This window comes from Vombatus ursinus, unplaced genomic scaffold, assembly GCF_900497805.2.
Source record: "Vombatus ursinus unplaced genomic scaffold, bare-nosed wombat genome assembly UNPS02000577.1, whole genome shotgun sequence".
Lineage (NCBI taxonomy): Eukaryota > Metazoa > Chordata > Mammalia > Diprotodontia > Vombatidae > Vombatus > Vombatus ursinus.
In genome coordinates this window covers 24,485,397-24,496,570 of record NW_020940355.1, presented here as the reverse complement: position 1 = coordinate 24,496,570, position 11,174 = coordinate 24,485,397, and the positions used below count along the sequence as shown (strand labels likewise).

General features: G+C 43.5%; 2 protein-coding genes across 2 annotated transcripts in view; one reads left to right on the top strand and one right to left on the bottom strand.

Annotated features, from left to right (window-relative positions):
• PSMG4 (proteasome assembly chaperone 4) overlaps window positions 1-3,155 on the top strand; it is a 19,032-nt gene extending 15,877 nt beyond the window's left edge. The window contains exon 3 of the mRNA XM_027873706.1: window positions 2,941-3,155. Within this exon, the coding sequence (XP_027729507.1) occupies window positions 2,941-3,062 (122 nt within the window). The 3' untranslated portion in view covers window positions 3,063-3,155. The remainder of the gene's footprint in view (window positions 1-2,940) is intronic.
• Window positions 3,156-6,896: 3,741 nt separating this feature from the next.
• Window positions 6,897-11,174, bottom strand: part of SLC22A23 (solute carrier family 22 member 23) — a 269,943-nt gene continuing 265,665 nt past the window's right edge. The window contains exon 10 of the mRNA XM_027840467.1: window positions 6,897-10,265. Coding sequence (XP_027696268.1) covers window positions 9,908-10,265 — 358 coding nt within the window. The 3' untranslated portion in view covers window positions 6,897-9,907. The remainder of the gene's footprint in view (window positions 10,266-11,174) is intronic.

Here is an 11,174-nt window from a genome sequence, read left to right as displayed (position 1 = left end):
TTCCTTTCCTTTCCTTTCCTTTCCTTTCCTTTCCTTTCCTTTCCTTTCCTTTCCTTTCCGTCCCGTCCCGTCCCGTCCCGTCCCGTCCCGTCCCGTCTTTGGCCTTGTCATGGTATCAGAAGGGTCCAAAAGAATGCACAGTTTAGTAACTTTTGGGGGCATAGTTTCAAATCGCTTACTGGGTCAATTTACAGCACCATCAATAACATATCATGGTGCCCATTTCCCTCCATTGTTTCTCATTTTCCTTTTTAGTCAGTTTCACCAACCCAGTGGGCCTGAGTTGGAACCTCAGAGTTAACAGCTTATTCGTTCAGAGTACATGAAAGATAGTAATGTGGAAAAAAGTTTGCAAAGGGTCTTAAATCGAAGTCAGCCGAAGAGTTTGTAGTTATGGTACATGAGGCAATAGGGAGTTACTGAAGGTGGTTTAAAAAAGAAAAAATTAACAGGAGAAGCCTATAGCCAGAGCTGTGCATTAATTAGGAGGTGTAGCTATATTTTCCAAGAAGCCATTTCTGATAACCCCTCCCACCAAAAATGATCCATCTCTCCTCAGATTTTCCCATAGTACTTTGTCTGAAGTTATCTCTTTTGCCCCTAACACCTCTATTACATTCTTCTTTATATCATACTTATTTGGGTCTATACCATATTCTTCCTTTAGAACATAAGCTCCCTGAGGACAGATTGTCTTTCTTATTTTTCTTTCTTTTTCTCTTTTTTTCAAGCAGTAAGTAAAAGCAATGTTTGATACCATAGTAGATGGTTAATAGATATCTGTTAAATTGATTGGAATTGAATTCCTTCAAAAACTAGGCCTCCATCTAAAGGAGAGGCTATTTCTATCATGTTTTTCTCTTCCTCCGTATTTTTTCTTGTTGCAAGGTCCCATGGAGGCCCTGGCAGGCAGTAGAATTACAAAGTCCTCTAGATTTCCCTGTCATCAGTTCCAGGAAGGCTGCTGCATGTATGGGTTGGGTCCCCACATATATGAGATTCCTATGTGTTGTGTTAAGTTGTGGCTTGAGAAAGGTAGCATGTGGTTTGTCATTATTAATGTCCTAGGCATTTGCTGGGGTACTGAACTTGGGATAATATGGATCTGCTTAGATCCTGCCTAGCGTGGTGTCTCATTTTTTGTCTAGCTGCTGCTCTGGGCACAAGAGCAGGGCATGACTGTGCTGCCAGGACCCCAGGGCAGCAACCACAAGGCCATGGTGCTCTTTGTGAGTTGGCTGGCAGAGACTAAGGTGATAGTCCTGTCCTTCCTAAAGGGGTCCTGGTGCTACAGATAACAAAGAGTAAGGCCTTCAGAATTATTTTCAGTGTCCACCTGGATTTTTTTGGTCAGGTTACTGCTGCCACCAAGAGTGGACCATGCTTGTGATTACCTCCTATACTTTGGGGACTGGGAGAGGGGCTGCTACCTGGGTGAAAAGCAGAGGCAGACCCACCTAAGATTTCTATTCCCACATGAGGGACAATTTACCTCCAGCACAGTCATTGTACTGGACAGAAGTTGTACTGGACAGAAATTGTACTCATTGAGGGCGTCTTCTTTTGGTTAGTCAGTAAGCATTTATTGAGTGCTTACTGTGTACCAGTCACTATGCTAAGGCTGGAGATCAAAGAAAGACAGAAAACAGTCCCTCTCCTCAAGAAGCTCAGTGAGTCAGCAAGTCAGTAAATATTAAGCACCTCCTGTGTACCAGGGACTGTGCTAAGTGCGGGGGACACAAAGATTTAGACAATTCCTGCCCTCAAGGAGCTCACAGCCTAATGGGGGAGACAAGAGGCAAACAAATATGTCTCACCAAGCTATGTACAGAATAAACAGGAAATACTTTTAATTGAATTTAAATTAATTTAATTAAAGTTAATTTAACCAGAATTAATTTAATTAAGAAATGTCAAGCTGACCTAACTGGCCTCTAACCCGTGGATGGCCAGAGCTGAACAGAGCTGGCTAGAGACAGGAAAGTCAGAAACTGAAGTTTAATTTCAAAGTGAGGGAGATGGCTTGCTGACAAGGAGGGGAATTAGACACATGTGCTGGGCCCCTACCCCTAGTGGTGGGACCCGAGTTAGTGTGGGTAGACCTCAGTACTTACACCCAGAGCTATGAAGTGAGCTGTAGCCCTAACAATGAGGGGTAACAGCAACAATGTGACGAGTTTGATTCACAGCAGGGCTTCATGGCCGGAACTTGTCCCAGCTGATCCGGTGCTTGTCTGAGCTCTTCTGAGAATACCTGGTTCTGGTCAAAGCAATACAGTAATTATGTGGGATTTTTCCAGAGGGTGAGCCCAAAGGATTGTTGTTATGCCAGGCTCAGGGCACAGCCTGCTTGCTGGGCCTTAGCTCTGGAAGACAGGGTGTCTCCTAATATCTCGACATGATGACATCCCTAGAGTTTGGGGGTTAGCCAATGGTTTAGATCACTGGGGGTATCTGATTTAATGAACTCCTATGCCATGTTTAAATTTGATAGGCCAAATGACTTGATCAATCTGAGGCCTTTCAGGTCTTGGATCTTAGGGGTCACTGCTTGGTGTGGTTCATGGCTGAACTGAGCTCAGTTCAGCTTAGATCCTTAGAAAGGGCCCAGAGCCCTTGGATGGTGGTACGGGTGCTGCATGTTGTCTGTAGAGGGGCCATAATATTCAAACCAGCTCTTCTGCTCCCCGCCTTTCCTCTCCTCTTTACTTCCATCCTCCTCCCCTTCTCCTCCCCTCCCCTCCCTTCTGCTCCCCTTCCCTCCTTTGTGCTCCCCTCTCCCTCTCTCCTTTCCTCCCCTCCCCTCTGGGGCCAAAGGTTTCCCCCATTTCAGGTTGAAAAGACATCTGGAAAACTTGAGGCTGAAATCTGACCCTTTACCAGCACAAATAAGTGAGGACTTGTCATTCCTGAGTGTGACCCTGTGTTCTTTCCTTTTAGCCAGGAAGACCAAAAAACAGGTGTTTGTCAGCTACAATCTTCAAAACACAGACAGCAACTTCATGCTGCTCATAGAAAACAGGATCAAGGAAGAAATGGAGGCTTTTCCAGAAAAGTTTTAGCCCGAAAAAGAGCCCGGTAGCATCTGATGATTTGTAATTTATGTACATTAAACAGAATAAATTGAGTGTATTTCACAGTACGTCTAACATGGAGTCGGTGTGTTTGAGTTTTGCTTTTTAAAATTAACCTTACAACCCTTCCCTTGCACAGCTGGGTGGCTCAGTGGGTAGAATCCTCCAGTCTGGAGTCAGGAAGAATCATCTTCATGAGTTCAAATCCAGCCTTAGACACTTACTAGCTGTGTGACCCTGGGCAAGTCACTTCACCCTGTTTGCTTCAGTTTCCTAATCTCTAATATGAGCTGGAGAAAGAAATGGCAAACTATTCCAGTATCTCTGCCAAGAAAACCCCAAATGGACTCATGAAGAGTCATGGAGGACTGAACCACAACTTCCTTCATCCATTTTTTTTACATTCATGATCAGAATGGTTTGCTTCCTCATTTTCATCTCTTCCATGCCTTCCTCTAACTCCTTTCTTCTTTTCTTTCACTTCTTCCTGTAACTTTTCTTCTTCAGCCTTTGACTTTTTACCTTCTGATTAGCAGCGAATTCAGCTTCTTATATAAAGGCCTGCCACATCTTTCTCTCAGATTTTTCAGCCAGCCATCTCCTAAGCAGATATTACAAGTCATGTGGATTTAGTTTGATTTCCTGGTCCTGTATCTGCTGTGTGTTAGGATCAACTCTTTGCGTTCTGGGGGATAATTTTTTTTTAAAGTTTAGCTCTGATTTTATTGAATCAGTACCAGTGGGAACCTGGTTTCTCTCACTTGAGGCATATCTATAATTATGCTCTGAGAGTTGCCTGGGGCGAAGAGACATTAAGTGAGCTGCCTGTATGTCACTATGTATGTGTCAGGCATGGAATTCCTGATTCCACAACTGCCTTCTATGCCTCTCTCCATGTGTTATGTTTAGTTCCCTGGAAGACATTTCATACATTGATAATAATTTTACATTAAGCTGTTAGGAAATGACCCAGTTGATGGTGGAAGGAAACATAGTTTGGGCCTATGAATTTTTGTGAGAAGTTTCAGTTCTAACATAATACTCAGTTTTGCTAGACCCCTGAGCAAAGGTATCCAATCTCCACATGCCTCAGTTTTAAACTGAGATGTTTGTAGCCTGGAAAGGAAAGTAGTGTATTTCTATTGTCCTAGAAAAAAGTAGCCCTTTGCATAAAGCTTTAAAAGTTTAAACAAAAAGTTTTTTTAAAAAAAAGGGCAGGACTGTTGAGGAAAGATAGTTAATAAATACTTTCTTTAAAAAAGGACATTTTCGGGGCAGCTAGGTGGCTCAGTGGATAGAGCTCCAGCCGTGGAGTCAGGAGGACATGAGTTCAAATCCAGCCTCAGATCAACACTTGACACTTTATTAGCCGTGTGACCCTGGGCAAGTCACTTAACCCCAGTTGCCTAAAGAAAAAAAAAAAAAGGACATTTTTCTAGGTTAAAAAAATTGATCTACATCCTAAGAGTGAGCTTTGAATCACTTCTGAGGCATTTCTGTTACATCCCTGTACTGGAGGGTAGTTCTTATTCCTTACCTTAATTCTGTATTAGTCTTAGGTTGAATGAGATTGGGCCATGCAGTAGAATGACCACATCACAACCACTCCCTCCCCAACAAAACAACTCTAAACTTTCATTATTAAATTGTAAGCAGCTATAAAACCAATTAGTGGTCTGAGTACAGCATCGGACTGGAATTATTTGTTGTCAGATGTAGATAACAGTGCTGGCTAATTCCTCATGAAGAATGGGAGTCCACACCAGGACCCCGCTTCCCAGGGCTGGAATAAGGACTAAGGCATATTGATATTTTGGGATTACTTAGTTTAAGGATCCATGATTTCATTAATGTGTGGGCAGTCCCTTCAGTGCTGCAATGGGAAACCCCACTTTGATGATGGATATAGAAGTAGAATGAACCTAAGTCATTAAATTTTTTTTTCTATAGCTGAGGAAATGGGCTCAGAGGTAAGTCATTTGGTTATACAGTTGCAAATAGACGGTCTTCATAAGTTTCTCTGGCAGAAGAAAATTCACCTGTTGTCTCTTTCTCTATTCAAAATGATTTGGCCTGGTCCTTACATGACAGATAGACGTTGAATTTATCTATGTCTATGGTAGGAACTTTGAGACCCCAACCCCAGGTGGCTCTGGAATAGCTTTTATACATCTAATGTCACCTTTCCTGGACTAGGAACTCAGTGGAGTACCAATGCAAATCGGCACCTTTTTTCCCCACTTGTCTCAAAGCTAATAAAAATAGTATACATTTGCTAAGTTTCATGGCAATGTCCCGTATTTCATATCAAGTAGGAGCCAAGAAAGACATTCCATAGGAGCTCTGGTAATGGGGCAACTTTTTTTTGTGTTTTTATTTCTGTACATTCACATACAAATTTCTCAGTAGATACAACAGATGTAACATCATGCAGACACTTAGCTAGTAAGACAGTTTCAGTACTTGATTTAAGCTTGTGCTGTAGGTAAGCACCACCAGCCTAATCATGATCAAAACGTACAGTAACAATTCTTTAATTAGAGCCTCATCAGAAATGGAGGGAGTTGGGGCAGGGGAAAGGAATAGGGGAGAGGAGTGAGGGAAGGAAGAAAGGAAGGAAAGCTTATCCACTAGACATTACACTGTATTCCTTTCCCAAAACATTTTATACACTACATTAAAATGAGGTTTTGTCTAAAAAAAAAAAGCAACAATAGCAGTTGAAGTGCAGGATGCCATCCAGTGTGAACCATCCAGAGGCTACAGGTGATGTGACATTCAAAGCCCATTTCATGGCACTCCTGCTTCCAGTTTTGTGACTTCAGCTTGGCTCTGGGAAGCATCAGGGTTTAAGTGGGATACTTCCTTTTGTGTGTCATTAGCTTTTCCTGCTCAGTGACTGACTAAGCCAACCACTCCATCCCCTTTCCAATTGCCAGTGTGTCAATGGCCAACCAGCCTCTTGGAAGATAAAAACAGACTATGGTGCTTGATAGCACAAAGCATCCTGGAGAACTTGGAGGTGGGATGGGTGGGATGGCTCGTGGGTGATGGGGATGGGGAGGACGGGGATGAAAGGCTTTGTGCGTTAATCCTTGGAAAAGGGAGACAAAGGAGATAAGACAGAGCCCCCTGGTGGTTGAAGATCTAACTAATGAGGTTTCAGAATGAAATGGATTTACACGTAGGTAGCTGGCAAGTACATCTTTGAATGCTCTCTAGAGGGGAGAGGGGAAAAGGAGGCTGACTGGAAGCAGCGCGAGTCGCCTGAGAAAAGCGTTTCCTTTGTGTCAACCATGAAGGAAACAGGATTGAGTAGTTTTCAAGTTTGACAGACAAGTCATTAAGTAGCTGCCAGAGCACCCATCTGTACACAGAGCAGGGCAGACAAGATTCAGGGCACAGAGGCCCTTTTCTCCATCCCTGCTGCCTCACTTGGTACCTTCCTTTTCTGGGCTCTCTCCATAGAGAGGTTCTTCTGATTTGACTACATTCAGTGAAAATGTTTGGCTGGGACCGAAAACTTTTCCCAGCTGACGATGCCACCAAAAGGAGGAGTTAAACCTGGCCCTTTAACCCTGGGTGAGTTTTGAGAGGGATGTGCCAACAGAATCAGACAGAGGGACACCTTGCTCACCAGGTTCCAAGCAAGATAATGCCATTATAGTCAAACAGACTGGGCAAAAAAAATCAAAATCAAAATCCCTCCTCTCCTCCTTCCTTCTCCCTCATCCCCCGGCCTCTAAAGCTAAGAACCAGGACTTTATTTTTAACTCCGGTCACTTTTTAATTCACGTCATTAATCCATCCTGTTGTTTGATATGTTCTAGTGTTTTTTTTTTCTTTCTGTTCATTGGCCCTGTTGTTGGATGTTGTCTGTTGTTATTGTTTTTCTACGTTAAGAGAGTAGAGACCCTGAAACAAAAAGGGTTCTGTAAAGCACTGTGCGTGACTCCTAGAGATGACAGACAGCTCAGGAGCATGGACAGCTTTAATACGTGTTATTTGAAAAAATCCACGGGATTCAGACCGCAGTTTCAAGAATGCTCATAGATACCGTTAACTAAAAAGCTGTTACAGTAAATGGATTGCAAGGAGTACCAGCTGTGTGTGTGTGTGTGTGTGTGTGTGTATATTTGTGTGTGTGTGTATATGCGAATTTGTGCACACATGAATAGGTGCCCAGTTGTCCAGTCTGTGGTCCAAAGAGCCCGTGCTGACCGCCCCTCCCCTCATGTGTCTGATGCTCTCGCTTCAAGGCCACATCTGTATTTTTCATCTACTTACATGGATTTTGTTGCCATGTGATTTTGTTGCAAGTACTCTATAAAAGGCAAAAGGTATTTCACAAGTTTGGCACGTGAAGACTGCACACATCTAAAGAAAGGCCTTTTTCAAGGTGAATGCAGACTGAAAATTTGCAACATGGAACAAAGGAGACCCAACTTTAAGTCATACGAGCAACTACAGAGGGTAAGAACAGTCATACAATGCAATGGTAGCTGAACTGAAGCCAGCTGTGTAACAGCAGCCTGTTTCCCCATTGATTGTTTATTACTGGGTTGCTTTTAAAGTCCGTCTTCACCTGCTCCAGTGTTTCTTAGGAAGAGTCTTTTTAGAACCCAGATGTGTATCCTGGTTCTCCACGGCGGCAGCAGGTTTTTATGTTTTGGACATGGTTTAGAAAACACTCCTACTTTGGTTTGCCTTCTTCATTCCAATAATCTCATCTCTTCAATTAACACCCCACCCCAGTGCTGACGCCCCCCGGCATTGAGGAACAGGTCACTCAACTGCTACCTACTGCGACAACGTTGTGCCACTGTTAGGAGGACCAAGGTCGATGGAGACAGCAGGCACATAGATGAGGTAAGGAGCTAGGATGGGGAAACAGAGGACACATTAACACCTTTTCTGGGCTCTTCAACACCACGCTACATAGCAGGTGGCAGGTACATGGCTGCCTGATACACAGGACCCATCCTGGCACTTAGACCATTGGAAGATCTAACTTTGCCCCAGGACAAAGACATATATAACACACGGTGTCGACTAGGACAGAAAAAACTTCTTGCTCAGGAAAAAAGCCTTGAGCTTGATCCTTCTCTGAGCTTGACCAAGTAAAAGCCAAAGGTTGTCAGTAGTTAGGCATCTGTGGAACTGTGTGGAAATGGGGTCTACTGACTCCATTTAATTAATTAATTGCTTGGTTAATTGCTTGCTGTTACTACAAAGGGGCGTAACATCTGAGTCCCCTAAAAGTTCCTTTTTTAGTGGGCTAAAATAGGATATAAGATTTTAGTGACTAATGTTAACATTATTGAGGAAGCCTTCTCACAAGACTGCCATGTCCATCCCTACTCTGGGGATGGCTTCAAATGACAGAAGGCCAATGAATCTGTGGATGAATTCTGGGAAGGTCCAAAATGACCTCCAAATGCACACAATAGTTAAAATTACCCATGAGACTTTTTTTTGGAGGGGAGCACAGAATTAAAATCCAGCGTTAATTTTTTAAAAAAGTATTTTGTTTTTATCGTTTTGTAGGATTTCCTTTTTCTGTCCTCTCTCTCATTCTCTTTCCTTTTTTTTTTTTGGAAGGGTTTGGATAGAAAACAGACTGATTTGAGGTTAATCTCTCTTTCCTGCCCTGCTTGTGCCCTGATAAGCAGTGAAGTGGACGAAAAGACTGAGAGAAACAGAGGACCTGGAGAATAACCCACATGTCAGAAAGAGTCGATAGTAAAATATAAGCAAGTGTTTTCCTCAAGGGTCTGTGCTCTCAACATGTATACCTGGTAAGGTTTTTGTACCGCCTCCCTCTATTCATTTACCATCATTGTGGTCACTTTTCGGTATCATTTGCTGAATAGAAAGTAGCCATTCTTCTTTCAAGTAGAGTCTGCAGCGGGTGCTGCTAATGGACTAGGGAGATTTTAGCTGAAAGGCATCTGGGTAGGGGGATGAGTCTCAAGTTCTTACGCTGTGTCCTGCCTCGGTACACCTATTATTGATTTATCCACTTCATTAGGCAGCCCTGGCATCAGAAAACTGGATCCACAGCCATTTTGGGTTTTCTTCATTTGGAATGAAATGCTTAGGATTTTTCCCAAAGGAGCTTCAAACATCGTTATTCAATACAAAAGAAGACCCACATACCTGCTTTATTGGGATTTGTGAACTGCTTAATCTAATTGTGAAATGGGAAGGTCTTACCTTACATGTAGAGAATGACATCTGACTTGTTTTAAACCACATACAGACACACCATCAAAACCTAATGGATTCACAACAGCATCATTTGCTTATACCCACAGGCAGTTTGAGGGTTTAGGGACAGGAAGAAATCACTTTTTGCTCTCCTGGGTCATAGTGTGTTCATCTTCTATAGAAAAGATGCCTCTTTCAGGTTTGGATTTTTTTTTTTTTGCTTTGCTTCTTAAGGTCTCTTTCTTGGAATGGCTGTACCTCTCCATAAGAGAAGGTTCATTTTAATTTGTGATTAATGAGAGGAAAAGGGAATAAAGTGCTTCTTGTAAAAATGACCAAAATAAATACAAACATTTAATGGCAGAAAAAGAAGATCTTTGAAGGTATCTTTCCAGCCAGTTTCTTCCCTCAAATACATCATCCTGATGCTTTCCAGTTGGCCGAAATTTCCTCACCCCGGGTGAAAGTCTCCTGGGATTTAAGTGGCTTTAGCAGCAGATCTGACCTTTCCTTTCCAAGCTGGCCATACCTGCCATCGTTACAGGTCTGTAAAACCTGTGCCAGACAAAAAGAGAACCTGACCCGAAAAGGGCTCCCCTCCTGAAGTGACCAAACCAGCCCAGTTACATGGACTTCATCCCATTTGCTGTGGCATTTTCCGGCAGCCCGTCCCCCATGGCGGCCACGTCGTGGAGGCCGGAGTAATCCTTGAGTTCTGAGTTTGTGAGCAGGAGGGGCTGCTCTCCCTTCTTGTGGGGCAGGAGGGGCTGCCGCGTGTAATGTTCCCCATTGAGGATGTTCTCTGGCAGGTTCTGGTTCTTGCTCTCTGGCAGGAGGAGGATGCAGATGATGCAGATGAGGGTACAGCAGGCAAAGATGATGTGGTGGAGGAAGTAGCCCTTCTGGTTGTGCAGCTCTATGATCGGTGCAGTCAGCATTCCGAAGCCAGCGCTGGCCAGCACCAGGCCCAAGCCTCCACACCTGCTCAAGGGACGGGAGACAAGAGAAGAAGTTTCAGAAGGAAATGATCTTTGGGTCATAGAAAGAGCTTGTGTGGCTGACCTATGGCTTTTCTGGAAGTGTAGGTCTCCCATGTCAACCCCCTTTCCCCCTAACACAAGTGGATCTCTATCACCTCCAGGATCAAGCACAGAACCCTCTGTTGGGCATTCAAAGCCCTTCACGATCTAGTCTTCTCCTACTTTTCTAGTCTTTGTACAACTTAACTCCCCCCTACCCTCAGTATTCTCTTCAGTCTAGAGACATTGGGCTCCTTGCTGTTCCTCAAACAACACATTCCCATCTGCATCTTTGGGCACTTTCACTATCTGTTCCCCCAAGCCTAGAATGCTAGCTCTCCTTATCTCTGCCTCCTGGCTTCCTTCAAGTCCTAGACAAAATCCCACCTTCTACAGGAAGTCTTTCCAGGTCCCTCTCAATTCTCCTGTCTTTCCTCTGCTGATTATGTTCCAAATATCCTGTATATAACTGGTCTATCCATAGTTTGCCACAGAACATTCCAACTTCTCACCAAACCATCCACTGAGATTGGGAGCTTTCCCAACTCTTAATCCACTGTTGGTGGCTTGGGTATTGGAGCCCAAGTATTGGGCTTCCAACTAGGGCTACTCTCACTGATGCATTCAATAACCATTCTCTGGCACATTACAGAACAGATCTGCACTTATTTTTAAAAAAATTCCTGTGCTAATATCCCCGATGTGGTATAATGAAAAGAGCATTAGACTTGGATTCAGAAAACTTAGGCTCTAATCCCATCTGTGAGTGACACTCAAGTGACATTAAGCAAGGCAAAACCCAGTTTCTTAATCTGTAAAAGGGGTATAATAATACACAGGGTAGTAATGAGGAAACTGCTATACAGATATG